This window comes from Siphateles boraxobius, unplaced genomic scaffold, assembly GCF_051911475.1.
Source record: "Siphateles boraxobius isolate OS27281-9 unplaced genomic scaffold, OSU_SipBor_1 29, whole genome shotgun sequence".
NCBI classification, from domain to species: Eukaryota; Metazoa; Chordata; class Actinopteri; order Cypriniformes; family Leuciscidae; genus Siphateles; species Siphateles boraxobius.
Genome location: NW_027508908.1, coordinates 14,362,736 through 14,380,115, shown reverse-complemented (window position 1 = coordinate 14,380,115; position 17,380 = coordinate 14,362,736). Strand labels below are relative to the sequence as shown.

Here is a 17,380-nt window from a genome sequence, read left to right as displayed (position 1 = left end):
ATGGGTTGCCTTGGTTATTTCATTACCTCATTTCAGGGTAAAGAGAATGTCCTTAATTACTTCAAATAGGGAAAAGTGTTCCTAAATTTCAAGAAGCTTTATTTATACCGCAAATATAAATAAAGCATAACAGATGTTCATATTGTTGTTCTGAGCCCTTAAAGGGAAATGGTTTTTCTATGTGTTTGGGTTTGCTCGCAAAACTTGTGCATTTTCTCAGAGAAACCTTGCAAACTCTCGCAAAAGTTTTTTGTTCTCTCACGAACTTTCTTGGACAAATACAAAACTTTTGATGCAAATAATAATTATTTTTGTAAGCAAATGCAAAGTTTCTTAGGGGAATGCACGTGGAATTAACCAGAGTTGCACAGGTTGTTGCTGGGACCCTCTTCCACTCCTCTATAATGACATCACGGAGCTGCTGGATGTTAGACACGTGGCGCTTCTCCAACTTCCGCTTGAGGATGCCCTACAGGTGCTCAATAGGGATCAGGTCTGGAGACATACTTGGCCACTCCTTCACCTTCAGCTTCCTCAGGAAGGCAGTTGTCATCTTGGCGGTGTGTTTGGGGTCTGCCCAGTTTCTGAAGGGAGGGCATCTTGTCTGCTTCAGAATGTCGCAGTACATGTTGGAATCCATGTTTCCCTCTAGGAAGCGCGCCTCCCCAGTACCAGCAGCACTCATGGAGCCCCAGACCATAATGCTACCACCACCATGCTGTAGGCAAGACACGGTTTTCTTGGTACTCCTCACCAGGGCATCGCCACACATGCTAGACACCATCTGAGCCGCACAAGTTTATCTTAGTCTCTTCTGACCACAGGACATGGTTCCAGTAATTTGTGCTCTTGGATAGGTTGCTTTCAGCAAACTGTTTGCAGGCTTTCCTCTGAGCCAGCTTCAGAAGAGCCTTCCTTCTGGGATGACGGCCATGTAAAACCGACTTGTTGCAATGTGCAGCTTATGGTCTGAGCACTGACAAGCCGACCTTCCACTTCCACAACCTTTAAAGCAATGCTGGCAGCACTCATGCGTCTGTTTTTTTTTTTTTTTTTTACCAATCTTCGTATAGCCTAGGTCAACTTTGTGGAGAGCAACCATTCTAATTCTCAAATCCTTTGAGAGTTATTTGCCATGAGGTGCCATGTTGAACATTCAGTGGTCAGTATGAGAGAATTGTACTCAAAGCACAAATTTGAACTGCTCTAATACAAGATACACACATTAGTATGGTCCTGTCAAGCAGACAAAAACATGAACATGATGAATAGGACATGTGGCTTTGCATGCTTAAATGACGTACAGCTATTATCACTTTTTTTAAAATAATGGCTGTATGTGGAGTTATTTTCAGAGGACAGTAAATATATACTGCTACAAGCAGCACATTGACTACTCTAAAATATATCCAAGTTTCATTTCTATAGTATTTTCCCTTGAGAAGATGTACTAAAATGTTTGCTGAAATGTGAGGGGTGCATTTACTTTTGTGAGATACTGTATTTTGAGGTCCTGTGTTGCCCAACCCTGCTCTATGTGCTCTGTACTATTGCATTCTATTTGGCTTGTCATCACAAGGACCACATAGAATATACAGCATATGACCTTTTTGTTTAATGTTTGTTTTAATTGTAATATTTCTGTAGAAATCTGTGGAGCTTTCTGTAGATTTATTATAGTTTCTGTGCAGGTTTAGTCATGACTACGAAATAGGTGACGCAATGATGTCACCTTTATTGACATTTAAAATTGAAACCGGCAATGTGTTCGCTCAAGTTTTGATAAAATAAAATAATTCTGTTTCTGCCAAATTAAATGGTCAAATACTATATATCAAATTACTGAATTGTATTTTCACAGATGAGAAACATCACAGAGACACTGATGAAGCCTTTAGAAAAGTTTCGGAAAGAGCATCTCGGCTCAGCAAAGGTAAAAATCTAGATCTACACTGTCATTTCCCACATTTAGGATGTTTGCATTGATTTAATTAAATTAAATGGAAAAATTGTACATTTATTTTTACCAGTTCCATATATTAAAAATAGTAAGTTCCTCCATTTGATATTTCAGGCAGAGAGAAAGAGGTACGAGAAGGAAACAGAGAAGTACTACAGCTCACTAGAGAAACTTTTGAACATGTCCGCAAAGAAGAAGGAGCCACAATTACAGGAGGTACTTTACATTTCATTCTTCCCACACACAAGATGGATGTGTAATGCAAACTATTTTTAGAAATGATGGTTTTCTTCTTTATCTTGTGAAAAAAAAGAAAAGATTTTTAAGTCAAGGTCAATGGTTTTCTATATTCTTTACAATACTGTTTATTGCAGTTGTTTAGGGAAGGTACTGTCTGTCATTATTTCTACTATATATAAGAAGCTAGGCATCTCACTTGATCGAACAATGTCTGGGGAACATAACCTTTTAAGGCGTGCCCATCAGCCATGAATGTTGTATACATTGAGCACAAAAACCACTAGAGACTGTTGATATATTTATGGTGGGCCATTATGTTCCTCTGGACCTTATGACGTGTGTTTTTTGGGTCAATGGCTGTAGTTTTAGCAGTGGGCTATTTAGTGTCAGACTGGTGTTCACAGCAGACAAACTTCTAAGTCTAAGATACATAGAAATACTGAAGAATGCCAGCCCAGAGGGCTGCTAAATTTTCTTCAGTTCATAAGTTGTCATGGGCCATTTACACATTGACAAATATGGTTAGGGATGGCCATTATGGTAATTCAGTCTAATCTAGTACGCAGCAAATTATTCTACTGTACATATTTAGACACTGTTACATCTCAAGACAACTTAATTCAACAACTCACAGCTCGGTGTGAATGCAGACATTCATTTATTTATTTTATGCTGTGTCTCTCCACAGTAGTTTCTCCTACCAGTCCTATATTTACATTGCAGATAAGGCACTCTGTTTAAAGCATGGGCTTAATGATAATAAAAGAGAATCTGTTGGTGGTGGTTTATATAAAAATAATAATAATCAGATGATCACGTCTTTAGTAATATTAACTAAAATAAAAGTTAAAACTAGCTAATGTCACAAACACAATTTGGGTTAAAGTTAAACTATTAGCATCCAATTTTCTTGTTTACAAGAAATCTAAACATTGCAGTGGTTATTACAGTGCCAACTGAATGAATTTCGGGAGTTATTCCTGTATCCGTTATACGCCAGAACGCATAACACACACAGGACAGAAGCTTAAGTGATTCATTCCCACATTTAATGCAGTTGCCAAAACTTGGCAGTGTGTATTTGAGCCTAGACACCTTCAATTGCAAGTTCAAGTTCCAAGTTCTTTTGGTAAAGCTTTGAGACTTTAAGCCTACATAACTGTGTTTATTTATGATGGAGTTCGCCATGGAATGTTGCTAATAGATGTCAGTGTGATGCACTGTATTTAACTGTATTTGCACAACTAATAACTATATTGAAGTAGTTACTGTTTAGCACTGTTTACATTCACACAATACTTTACTCAATTACATGATCCAAGTCATTTCTCTGTTTTCAATGTTAAATTTTCAGAATAAGGCCCTTTGTGTGTTGTAAGGCAGGCAACAAATGGACAGGCAGACAGCTTTTGGAAAAATCCACGTTTCCATCTGCGTATCTTAAGTCACTCTTAATTTTCATGTGATATCTTCTGTTCCTTGTTTTCTTCAACTTTTATTTCAGGCAGACGTGTCGGTGGAGGCAACGAGACAACACTTTCAGGAGACTTCTCTGGAGTACGTTTGCAAGCTGCAGGAGATACAGGAGAGGAAGAAGTTTGAGTGTGTTGAGCCTGTGAGTGCATGACCCTTCATCCAGATGGTCATTCAACTTGATTTATTTCAACATGGTTTGCTTTCATGTTTGTTTATCAACCGCATTTGGTATGGTTTCATATGCCACAAAAAAGAAAGGAAACACATTTAAAGGGCACCTATTATGCAAAATTCATTTTTACATGGTGTTTGAACATAAATGTGTGTTGGCAGTATGTGAGCAAAACCACCCTAGAATGATAAAAATCCAACCAGTGTTTTTTTTACAATCTCAATAAATCATAAGCACTGTCTCAGAACGAGCTGTTCTAAGATTCGGCTCAGTGTGACGTAGTATTGAGCAAGCCCCACCGACGTGGTTTGATTGACTCTGTGGTTTTGGCATAGACCCCGCCCTCTGTGATCTGTTCACCATCCTCCATTGTTTCAATGACAGCTGGTGTTTGTTCTGACGATTTGTGCTGCCTTGTCGAAAATGTCTCCTGAGAAACATAACTGTTCTGTTGTGGGATGAAATAATGTTCGTAGTAGTTTTCACTTACTTCCGACATCAGAGCCACTGAAAACGTAGTGGATGGATTTTATTTAGGAAGGAAAGGCGCCACTTAAACTTCCAAAATACATTTATGTTTGCGCGAATCATTTTCTGACAGACTGTTTTGTGAACAAAGGTCAATTCAAAGCAGGTTTTGCTTCAAAGTTAATCCTCAAGTTTGGATCGTTGCCTACTGTTCGCGATCCAACGTACCTCCAGTAGAAGTAAGTGTATTTTATGTTTTTGAGCAAATAGTCATTTCAGTCGATGTCAGCCAATTCAACCACAAATGCGTCTAAAGTTGTTGTCGTCGTCGTACGATGTCTGTGTAATAATTTAAACCTTGTTTGTATAGTGTGTAACCACACGTTTATAAATATATTTTTTAAGGATAGTGTATTAAAAACTGTGCATGTTTTCTGTAAAGACAAGACATCAAAATTGCTGTTTCATCCGTCTTGTAACCTTCCATACAACAAATAGTGTCAGACAGTTTTGTCACGTATTATTTTTTGCAACAATTACAAATGTAAATAAATTAATACCTGTTCTATCTCCCTGCAGCATATATTTTCTTGTTCTGTAGCCATCTTCTCACATTTGCCACATAAGCACCTGTACGACAAGTAATGTAAACATGATGCAACATGTCCCTCGCATAAATGTAATTTTGTTTGTACAGCAAACGTTATCACAGTATTTGTGTTTGTAGTTTCAAAAAATTGTGCCAACGTTATCACAGTTTGTGTGTGTCTGTGTGTGTGTTGCACATCCATAATTGCAAAGGGGACGCGATTACAACTCTATAAGTACATACATGTATCAAATAACCATTCCGAGACGTCCTGGTCCATTCTCATTTGTGTTTCTTCTGCCGGACTCTCTTCATCATCTGGGTCTGATTCCGTTTCAAACATGTACGGCCGAATGTCATACAAAACAGCGGGTCTTTCACTCTCAGCCATTCTGCTTCTACTGACTGTTTATTGCCATAGGTATGCAAGTTACGTCCTCATCCAAAGCCAGGGCGGGGATATGTAGCTCATTTACATTTAAGGTGGTACACACCAAAACAGCTCTTTTTAAAACGGGCCCCAAACATGAAATTTTCAAATGGTTATAATAAATTAATTGTGGGGTAGTTTGTGCTGAAACTTCACAAATACATTCTGGGGACACCCAAGACCTATATTACATCTTGTAAAAAGGGGCATAATAGGTGCCCTTTAATGAAATAACTCTCAATGCTGTGAAGCGATTGTACAGTACCAGAATACACGTTACTAATATACATTTATTAATTTATTCATACATATACACTATTTCATCTGTATTGTCATAAGACTTAGTAAAAAGCTGGCGTGTGCACCAAATAGAATAACAAAAATAAGGGCTATGTTTGGAATGGTGTACTGGCATAATATTCTTACTATTTCTTTGGTTGCCCAGGTTGCTCTTATAGTGGCCTTCAGCTCTTCTGCATTGTTGGGTCTGGCGTATCGCATCTTCTTCTTCACAATACCCCGTAGATTTTCTATAGGGTTAAGTTTAGGCGAGTTTGCGGGCCAATTAAGAGCAGGGATACCATGGTCCTTAAACCAGGTACTGGTAGCTTTGGCACTGTGTGCAGGTGCCAAGTCCTGTTGGAAATCTGCATCTCCATAAAGTTGGTCAGTAGCAGGAAGCATGTAGTGCTCTAAAACTTCCTGGTAGACGGCTGCGTTGACCTTGGACCTCAGAAAACACAGTGGACCAACACCAGCAGATGACATGGCACCCCAAACCATCACTGACTGTGGAAACTTTACACTGGACTTCAAGCAACGTGGATTCTGTGCCTCTCCTCTCTTCCTCCAGACTCTGGGACCTTGATTTCCAAAGGAAATGCAAAATTTACTTTCATCAGAGAACATAACGTTGGACCACTCACCAGCATTCTTCATCTTTTTGTCTTTAGCCCAGGCGAGACGCTTCTGACGCTGTGTCTTGTTCAAGACTGGCTTGACACAAGGAATTCGACAGCTGAAACCCATGTCTTGCATACGTCTGTGCGTGGTGGTTCTTGAAGCACTGCCTCCAGCTGCAGTCCACTCTTTGTGAATCTCCTCCAAATTTTTGAATGTTTTTTTTTTTCAACAATCATCTCCAGGGTGTGGTTATCCCTATTGCTTGTACACTTTTTTTCTACCACATATTTTCCTTCCCTTCGCCTCTCTATTAATGTGCTTGGACACAGAGCTCTGTGAACAGCCAGCCTCTTTAGCAATGACATTTTGTGTCTTGCCCTCCTTGTGCAAGATGTCAATGGTCGTCTTTTGGACAGCTGTCAAGTCAGCAGTCTTCCCCATGATTGTGTAGCCTACAGAACTAGACTGAGAGACCATTTAAAGGCCTTTGCAGGTGTTTTGAGTTAATTAGCTGATTAGAGTGTGGCACCAGGTGTCTTCAATATTGAACCTTTTCACAATATTCTAATTTTCTCAGATACTGATTTTGGGGTTTTCATTAGTGGTCAGTTATAATCATCAAAATGAACACTTAAAATATATCAGTCTGTGTGTAATGAATGGATATAATATCCAAATTTCACTTTTTGAATGGAATTACTGAAATAAATCAACTTTTTGATGATATTCTAATTATATGACCAGCACCTGTATATACAGGTTACATAATAACAAATATTGGTAACCATAATCATATTTACACTAGTCTGTTATGCTCACCAAGGCTGCATTTATTTGTTTAAAAATACTGAGGAAAATGTATAGCCTACCTTATATCAAATAAATAAATGCAATATAATTATATTCAGTGAGAGCTGTAAGTACAGCATGGTTACATTTGGTACAATTACCACACACAAAAGCCTCTTTTAAATATGGGTTTGTCCAGGCCATTTGCAAGTGGGTGTATTTGGGCCCGCATTCCAAGTCACCTAGGACTCACAATTTAATAGTTTGCATAAGCACAAAAATTAGTATCCTTCTAATTTAGCTGAGTGTTTTAGCAGAGCAAATATTTACCTGATTACTTGATTACGTTTATGGATGCCTGTCTGACTTTCTACTTACATGAAACCATGTTCTTTGACATCACATAGAGATTTAGACAAAACAACATATATGAACATGGTAATGTCTGTCCTAGTGGATATAAGTAGTTCTATGTTTTTCTTTCTCTCATTTAAAAAAAAAAAAACAAGTAATTGTGTGCACATCCCACCTTCTGGCAGGGGCAGGACAAAAGGAACTTACTGAAGTGAAAAAAATATAATGTTGCAGACATTAAATTTTTTTCACTTTCTTTCTCTCATTCCCTTCTTCCCCTCTCTCTTGTGCAGATGCTGGCATTCTTTCAGACTGTATTTACTTTCTATCATCAGGGATATGAGTTGGCCAAAGATTTTGATCATTACAAAAAGGCCCTTCAAATCAATATTCAAAATGTAAGTAAAAACTTTCATAATGTTTTTGACTTTAATACACATAACTTTAAATCTTTTTTGAACGATTTACTCATTAAGATTTGTAAAATACATATGTATTTTTTATTTCATATATACAATGAATGAGTAAAATATTAAACATGAACCGCATATAAACTGTTTATCAACACATGTAGAGTGATTTGCCAAGATGTGCTTGCAATGGTTAATGCTATTGGCTCACTGAGTGACATGGAAAGAGAGTTACCAAGACAGGATACAGCAGCGTTTTGAGAGGGCCAAGGTTTCCCAGGGAAATTTAAAGGCCTTTGTTTGCATTGACCTTCCATTGTGTTTAACTCCTAAGCCAGAAGTTTGAGAGCCAACTTCCTCCCTTGTCCTATTTGTTTGGACCGCGTCACTGTCCTGGTGTTTTGTTTTGAATCAGTTATAAATCACTTGTGATGGTCAGGGTGAGAGTTCTGAGGATGTATAGATTGAAAACATGGATAAGCATGTTTAAGCAAATTTTTTTATGCATTGAGTAATTTCCCAATGTATTCCAAAGATTTTGGAAATTCCATCAGCATAAATTCCCAGTTACCGGGCTCTCACAGAATTTGTAGAACTTAATCAATGATTGTGTTATTTTGTTAGTTTGTGCCTCTGCTTTCAGACTCGGAGTCGTTTTGAGGGCACACGCTCTGAGGTGTTTGAGTTATTGAAGAGAATCAAAGAGTCGCCACAGGAGTACCGACAGACCAGTCCCATCAGCAGCGAGGGCTATCTTTACATGCAGGAGAAACGTACGCAAGACAATTTTTATGATGGAACTCTTTTGTGCCTATTACTTTTACTGACTGTCTTCCCATGTATCTTGTGCTTTGCTGGTTGCATTACTGATCGTTATTGCTATTTCTGCAGGACCTCCTCCTTTTGGCTCCAGCTGGGTGAAACGCTATTGCACGTTTGTCAAAGAACAAAAAATTCTACACATGAAAACGTTTGACCAGAGATCAGGGGGGAAGCTTGTAAGTTCTCATCACACATGACACATTAGTCTTGATAATGGCATGTTTCATATAATATTAATGTATTGATGATCTGCTGTTCAAAGAATGTTCTGTATCCTTTCAGGGTGAGACAGACTCTGTTACAATGAAGTCTTGTGTCCGCAAAACCACTGACACACTTGACAGGAGGTTCTGCCTAGACATAGAGATCACAGATCGGTAAGTTGGCCATGCCTCCGGTTATAATGGTTTGCATGAATAAATGTAATGATGCGTTTCTGATTCACAAGAAATAATGTCGTTTATGCATCAAAAATAAAAACTTTTACAATGTTTTACAATGACTCACTTGTAACCAGTATTCCATGACAAGTAGATTTTTTGCTTAAAGGGGACATGAAATAGAAAATAAAAATGTCCTTTGTATTTACACATAATAGTTTTCTCTACAATACAAACTTACTGCAGGTTTCTTACCCAGCTAACTCTCCTGTTGAAAATAAGTTTAATTGAGTGGTACTCTTAACAACTCATGTTTGTCCACCGATCACAAGAGTGGTACTGCTGTTGAGCGAAACCTTCGGAAGTTATTTTGTCCCTGGACTGCACTTCCAAAAAATGGTGCATAGTCTTCCAAGAGATCAAACTATTAGAAATGCAAGTTTTAAGTTTATTTTTAACAGCTGGCTTTAGTGATTGAAAGAGAATGTTTTCTGTTTGGTCATCTCTTTTCTGAATGGACTCTTTTCTTTATTAAAATACTCAACAAGCTGACAGTTTTTCTAAGTATCTTGTATTGCAAGCTACACCAATGGCAAGTATTTTGTCTTCAGAGGCAATCGTTGTGGTTGCATTGGATCACTTTTGAAGTTTGCCAATCAGTTTGCCAAGTGTTTTGTGACAGAGAGTGAACATAATATAAAGATCTGAAAATGAATTTTATGACCCCTTTGAAAACAAATCCAACAAAATTAGTCGTTTTTGATTGTTAAGGTTTATACATTTAACTTATGATGATAAACAGGAAAAGAAAAACAATAGGACCGTAAATACCTCTGAAACTACTGGGTTTAACATGATTCATTGGCACAACATCTCATTTGACAGAGGATAAGGAAAATCTAAATATTTTGATCATCCAGGATACACTCAGAACCCTCATTAATCAAAGCCAAAGCTGAACCGGGCAGAGTGTATGATGAACGCTAATTGTGTGCTTCATGAGGCTGGTTAGTGGAATCTTTTAAACAGCACATCAGAATGTTTCCAAATTAGGATATGAATCTCAAAATGAATATGCCTTTGATTTCCATAATCCATTGTATTTCCAAGTGAAAAAGATATTAAACAAGAAAAAAAAGACTGGATTTTGGTCAGTTTCGAATTGATTGGACAATCAAAGTTAATAGAAACCCCAGATGTGCACCATAAAAGCTGCATGTTTACTAGAGCTGCACGATTAATTGTTAAAAGATCACAATCTCGATTCAAACTCCCACGCAATCTCATTCCTAAATGACAACATTTGCCTGTCTATTAAACTAGGAACGTTCAGATCTGCGTCTGCGCTGCCGCTGATCCAGAGAGGGCAGTTGTAATATATTTTTTTATAATATATTACAACATTTTATTTTATTTTATAATTAATTCAGATTTATTAAACATTTGAAATAGACTCCAGAATTGATCATTTTTTTCAGAACCTCTAGTAAATGACATGTTTTTTGTTTAGTTGTCTGTTCAGAATCGTGAAATAATTGTGATCTCTGTTTGAAACCAAAAATTGTGCAGCACTAACGTTTACTTTTCTCCTGTATGTAAAGACAGCCCTCGCTTCTGAAGGGACTGGTCTGTCTGTATTCCTTTTATTCTCTTCATTAACTTACCTCAAAGTGTGTGCCCTCAAAACAACTCTGTGTCTGATGCAGAGGCACAACCTTAAAATAATAAAAACATGAAATGGAAAGGCACTTTACAGTTAGTACATTTTGTTAAAACAATTATGGAGCTGTTAATGAGTCGTGCACTAAAAGACAAATAATCTACAATAAAAAAGTAATTGTGTTCAGTTTAATTTTGTATATAGCAGCAGGCTAAGTCTGTGTGGTTGTTTTTGTATTATTATTATTTAGACCAGGCACAGTGCTGACAGTCCAGGCAATCTCAGAAGATGACCACAGATTCTGGATGCATGCGATGGGAGGAAAGGAGCCGGTGTGTCAATCCCTCACTTCAACTTCAAGCTATATTCAGTCAAAATAATTCTCTGATTATCAGTTGACAAAACATGAGGTTAATTTAAATTGTAATAATATTGAAAAACATAAAAAAAAACATATATTTGTTTTTAATCCTCTACCGACCCCAAACGTTTGAATTGTAGGCTAGTATGTACTTCAAAGCATTTTAATGATCAGTAATAGTCTCTTGTTTGGTATATAAATTCAGTTCTGTTTGGTGTAATGTGTTTCATGCTGGTCTGGTTTGTGTTTTCTGATGTTTATCTCTCACGCACAGATGCAGTATCTCAACCGGACACATTCAAGAGAAAGAGGAAGTGAGTGAACTCAAATTAATATCAGAGCTACTTTTTATAGCTAAAGTTTACCTTTAATTGCAGTGCTTATGCACAAAAAAAATGTATTTGTATACTTGTATTTATTGATGGTGCATATATTGTGATGACATTTGTGTATTCCATAGTTGATGCCCAGTTGGATGATGTGGGAATAAGCTTTGTGAAAAATTCAATAAACGCCATTGAAGCCAGAGGTAACTCCCAGTAATGTTTTAATATATGAACATCATATACAAAATAAGTAAGGGCATGTTGTAATGCATATAAAAACATATCAGGAATTGTTTACAGTTTATTGTCTGTCAACAAAGGAAAACTCATCTGCTAAAACCTTCAATAAGGTTACATGATGTAGTAACACCCTCTGAACACTAGAGAGCAGAATGATCTAGCAGTTTTTCTCAGCCCAAACCAACAACCTGTTGTGCTTCATGCTGGATAATGCAGGAAAAGCTTGGTGTGCCATTCAGTTTTTCCAGATCAGCTGGGATGCTTATAGAGTACCTAACTGCTATTGTTGTTTTTTGCAGGTATTAATGATCAGGGTCTGTACAGAGTGGTTGGAGTCAGTTCAAAAGTACAGAAGCTGGTCAGTTTTATGATTGGTAAGTTAAGCCTTCTTTGATAGGTCTGTAATTGTTGGTCAGATTTAGATGGTTTTCTTTGAAGCCCCATAATTGTATCTAGAGCCAGTGTCCTATTGAGTCTCATTGGCATTCAGACATTCATCTTGTCTGGTGTCTGTCTGTATGTCCCTTTGTCCTGTCCTTTAGGTGACACCTGACTCCATTACTGCTGGCAGGCAATCAGATTTCCGGACATTTTCTCCTTCTTTCTCTCTCTGTCTTTCTCTCTGTCACTTTTCCTTGATCCTATTTCGCCTCTCCCAAAAACCTGACACGATCTGATCACGCGCTATCATCATCTCTCTTATGCTCCTGTTCCATTCTCATCTTTCTTTCTTTCTTTCTTTCTTTCTTTCTTTCTTTCTTTCTTTCTTTCGCTCTCTCCCTACTGCAGTCGTAGCATGAGCTGGTATCTCTCTGCTCTGAATGCTAAATGTTTTGTCTAGTCGGCAGGCTGCCTGTGCCCCTGCTGCTACATGAACTCAGCCACTCCAGAGTCTAATAGCCATTAACACTCTATACGGATCCACTGTCCTCATCTGAGAACAGCCTGAGCCCTTGTAGTTGGTTCATGAACTTAAAAACCTGCCAAATGTCCAGAGCACAACCAACTATCCATCTCATTTTCAAATTCAGAGCACTGTCATTAACAGGTTCTGCTGTTGCTGGATTATATCCACACATTCTCTTTATTTAAAGGGACAGTTCATCCAAAAATGAAAATCATTTAATCATCATTTGTTGTTCCCAACCTGTATGCATTTCTTTTTTCTGTGGAACATAAGAGAAGATATTTTGAGGATATTTGTAACCAGTAATCTATTTCTAATCGTATTTTTATTAATGATGTAGGAGTATGTAAGTGGACCTTTACAAAGAAATCTAAAAAACATAATACACTATACGTTAGTATTCCAGATGAATCCGTTTAACAGTGATACAGGTCCTTCTCAAAAAATTTGCATATTGTGATAAAGTTCATTATTTTCCATAATGTAATGATACAAATTAAACTTTCATATATTTTAGATTCATTGCACACCAACTGAAATATTTCAGGTCTTTTATTGTTTTAATACTGATGATTTTGGCATACAGCTCATGAAAACCCAAAATTCCTGTCTCAAAAAATTAGCATATCATGAAAAGGGTCTCTAAACAAGCTATTAACCTAATCATCTGAATCAACTAATTAACTCTAAACACCTACAAAAGATTCCTGAGGCTTTTAAAAACTCCCAGCCTGTTTCATTACTCAAAACCGCAATCATGCGTAAGACTGCCGACCTGACTGATGTCCAGAAGGCCATCATTGACACCCTCAAGCAAGAGGGTAAGACAGAAAGAAATTTCTGAACAAATAGGCTGTTCCCAGAGTGCTGTATCAAGGCCCCTCAGTGAGAAGTCTGTGGGAAGGAAAAAGTGTGGCAAAAAAACGCTGCACAACGAGAAGAGGTGACCGGACCCTGAGGAAGATTGTGGAGAAGGACCGATTCCAGACCTTGGGGGACCTGCGGAAGCAGTGGACTGAGTCTGGAGTAGAAACATCCAGAGCCACCGTGCACAGGCGTGTGCAGGAAATGGGCTACAGGTGCCGTATTCCCCAGGTCAAGCCACTTTTGAACCAGAAACAGCGGCAGAAGCGCCTGACCTGGGCTACAGAGAAGCAGCACTGGACTGTTGCTCAGTTTTGCATGTCATTCGGAAATCAAGGTGCCAGAGTCTGGAGGAAGACTGGGGAGAAGGAAATGCCAAAATGCCTGAAGTCCAGTGTCAAGTACCCACAGTCAGTGATGGTCTGGGGTGCCATGTCAACTGCTGGTGTTGGTCCACTGTGTTTTATCAAGGGCAGGGTCAATGCAGCTAGCTATCAGGAGATTTTGGAGCACTTCATGCTTCCATCTGCTGAAAAGCTTTATGGAGATGAAGATTTCATTTTTCAGCACGACCTGCCACCTGCTCACAGTGCCAAAACCACTGGTAAATGGTTTACTGACCATGGTATTACTGTGCTTAATTGGCCTGCCAACTCTCCTGACCTGAACCCCATAGAGAATCTGTGGGATATTGTGAAGAGAAAGTTGAGAGACGCAAGACCCAACACTCTGGATGAGCTTAAGGCCGCTATCGAAGCATCCTGGGCCTCCATAACACCTCAGCAGTGCCACAGGCTGATTGCCTCCATGCCACGCCGCATTGAAGCAGTCATTTCTGCAAAAGGATTCCCGACCAAGTATTGACTATTGGGTGCATAACTGAACATAATTATTTGAAGGTTGACTTTTTTTTTTGTATTAAAAACACTTCTTTTATTGGTCGGATGAAATATGCTAATTTTTTGAGACAGGAATTTTGGGTTTTCATGAGCTGTATGCCAAAATCATCAGTATTAAAACAATAAAAGACCTGAAATATTTCAGTTGGTGTGCAATGAATCTAAAATATATGAAAGTTTAATTTTTATCATTACATTATGGAAAATAATGAACTTTATCACAATATGCTAATTTTTTGAGAAGGACCTGTATAATCATAAAAATTGTATATATCAATTTAAGTTGATATATTTGTTTAATTGACAGACTCTTTCTCGCCAATGTGACTCAGGAGGATGAGCATACATTATGTTGTATTGAAATGTCAGTAGAATGCAAATTGAGTGTTAAGATGAAACCACATAGGGCTAAAACGTTATCTGTATCAGAGACGGGATGTGCTCACAAGTCACAACCATTGTGCTCACAGGAACACTGGTTGAAGACTCAGGTAGTTGACTTGTCATTTAATAAAGCAATAAGCCATGACAGGCCAAGCGACTGTTATCATTTATTAACAACAATTGCAGAACCTGATCAATCTTATAACAACTTCTAGTTTAAACAAAATAATCACAATGGCAACTAAAAATTTGAAGCAGCAAAACTGTTTCGAACATTAATAAAAATAAGAAATGTTTCTTGAGCACCATATCAGTTTTTTGAGCACTGAAGACTTAAGTAATGGCTACTGAAAATGTAGCTTTTGCCAATAAATGACATAAAATCATAAAGACATAAAATATATTAAAATTAAAAGTTTATTTTGTAGTAATATTGCACAGTATTACTGTCTTTGCTGTAATTTTGATCAAATTAATGTAGACTTCTGCAAAACTTATTTCAAAAACATCAAAAAATATTTCAACAGTAGTTTCAAGTTTGTGTTTACAGTATGTGTATTCCAGGCTGTCTGAGAGTTGAGTTGAGGGTATAGAACATCAGCGTTTTATAGGAGAGCAGAACTGGGGAAGAGAGAATTTATCTCTCTCAATCTCTTCTCTGCTGTCTGTGTCGTCAACAGCGGACTGCATTATAAAATCTAAATAGTTTAGAACAGGTTGGAGCACGTTGAATTCAGCGACTTGACTGAATACCATCAGACTTGCAGTTTAAGACAGAGAATATGTATATGCCTTTGCAAATAGCACACAATGGTTCAAACTGTTGCTCAGGTTTGATTGAGAATAAATTTACTTATTTGACTAAAACGTTGTACATAAGTGGCCTAAGACATTTTTTGATTATCTACTGTGTTATATAAAATCACACTAAGACATTACCATGTTAACAACCAGACAGAGATGTGATTGTCAGTGCTTTGGCTGAAATCTTCAAAAGTGTAAAAAAACAGAGTTACAAACTCAAAGCAGAAAGTTTTAAACATTTGCATACTCTTTGTCCAACTTCCTGGCAGGAAAGTATTTATAGATCCATAAATCCATATGTGAGCAGTGATACTACCTCAAATGTAGAAGAGAAATTAACTGAATGAATCAGTTTGCCCCTCAAATCGTCCGTACCCTGACCCTCAGCCCTGTCTCTTTCTCACTTTCTTTATCTTTCTCATTGCATTTCATCTATACTGAGCATCCTCGGGTCCTAGTAGGGGTTACACTAAAACTGGCTCAGAAATGTTTTAAAACAAGTTTATCATTTATTTTTGCTGCTTCTTTTTTTCTTCTTTTAAAATGTGTTTTGTGTTTATTTTGATTGTACCATTTTACTGTTGCCCCAGACTTTTCAAAATGCACTACCGTTGAAAAGTCTTTTTTAAAGAAATTAATACTTTTAACCAGCATTCATAATGTTGCAAAAATTATATTTCAAATGAAGGCTGTTCTTTTGAACTTCTATTCATCCAAAAATTCAAGAATCCTGCATATATATTTTTTGTTTTTTATCATAGTTTCCCACAAAAATATTAAGCATCACAACTGTTTTTTGAGTCATCATATTAGAATGATTTTTCTGAAGGACCTTGTGACAGTGAAGACTGGAGTAATGGTTGCTGGAAAACAAAAACAAATTTGTCATCATGAATAAATTACATTTTAAAATATATTAAAATAGAAAACAGTGTATTTTAAATTGTAATGTTTCACAATATTAATGTTTTACTGTGCAGCCATTACATGCAGCTTTGATGACCATACATGACAATAAAAAAATAAAAAATCTTAGTTGTAAGGGGATTTACAGTCAAAGACCCAGAACCCAGAATGAATGTAGACCAGGAGTCAGAATTATAATAAATTGAAGAAAAGTTTTACTGAAGATAATTTGCAGCTTATCAGCAGAAGTCAGCTTCAAGACTCGCACAGGAGTTCGTGTAATAACAATATTATTACACAGTTACAAAGATCACTGCAGTTATACCCTTCACCAAGGTCTAAGCTACGTCCTTGCTTCAGGTTGAATGATTCTCATTGGCTAAGAAATATATAAACATAGTAATTTTCCACACATATACAGTACAGGTAGACTGAAGCATATCTCCAACGATTATGCAGCTGACACTCGGACCCTGAAGTTAGGCACGTCGTGACCTTCCAGGTCGCAGATTTGGGTTGCTGGGCGCCAGCATGTCCAGAACAACTCATTCAATCTCCAATAATGCCAGTGGTTCCTTAACCTGTAACCACTACAAAGACTAACACACAACAACACACAGCTTTTCCAAGGTTGGATTTGGCCAGGCTCTAACTACTGAATAAACAGGAGAGTCTTCTCAAAACATCGAGATAACGTTCTTTCTCTCAAGGAGAGGACACTTTAGTCTAAATAAAAAGTAAGCCTTTAACTGAGAAATGGTCCCTTAAACTATAGACTTCAATGACCCCTGTGACCATTGCTTTCAGAGTACCCTAGAAAAGCAGATGAATGTATTGACATATGTTGAAGAAGTCATTTCTGGAAGCCGGGCTAAATGAGCAAGCATTGTTACTGCATTCAGATATCAAATACAGACATTAGAGAATACATGAAAAGAACATTTCACTAATCACGCTGGTAGCTTCTATAACAAAGTAAAATCTTTTAAGCTTAGAGAAGTCATTCAACTCATGTGATGTTTAGAAGTAAAAATAT

At 37.5% G+C, this 17,380-nt stretch overlaps 1 protein-coding gene across 1 annotated transcript in view; it reads left to right on the top strand.

Moving 5' to 3' along the window:
* arhgap10 (Rho GTPase activating protein 10) overlaps positions 1 to 17,380 on the top strand; it is a 101,565-nt gene that overhangs the window by 48,056 nt on the left and 36,129 nt on the right. Inside the window, exons 4-14 of the mRNA XM_077246663.1 lie at positions 1,862 to 1,933; positions 2,075 to 2,176; positions 3,705 to 3,815; positions 7,675 to 7,779; positions 8,435 to 8,564; positions 8,683 to 8,789; positions 8,896 to 8,990; positions 10,904 to 10,985; positions 11,289 to 11,328; positions 11,475 to 11,543; positions 11,880 to 11,954. Coding sequence (XP_077102778.1) covers positions 1,862 to 1,933; positions 2,075 to 2,176; positions 3,705 to 3,815; positions 7,675 to 7,779; positions 8,435 to 8,564; positions 8,683 to 8,789; positions 8,896 to 8,990; positions 10,904 to 10,985; positions 11,289 to 11,328; positions 11,475 to 11,543; positions 11,880 to 11,954 — 988 coding nt within the window. The remainder of the gene's footprint in view (positions 1 to 1,861; positions 1,934 to 2,074; positions 2,177 to 3,704; positions 3,816 to 7,674; positions 7,780 to 8,434; positions 8,565 to 8,682; positions 8,790 to 8,895; positions 8,991 to 10,903; positions 10,986 to 11,288; positions 11,329 to 11,474; positions 11,544 to 11,879; positions 11,955 to 17,380) is intronic.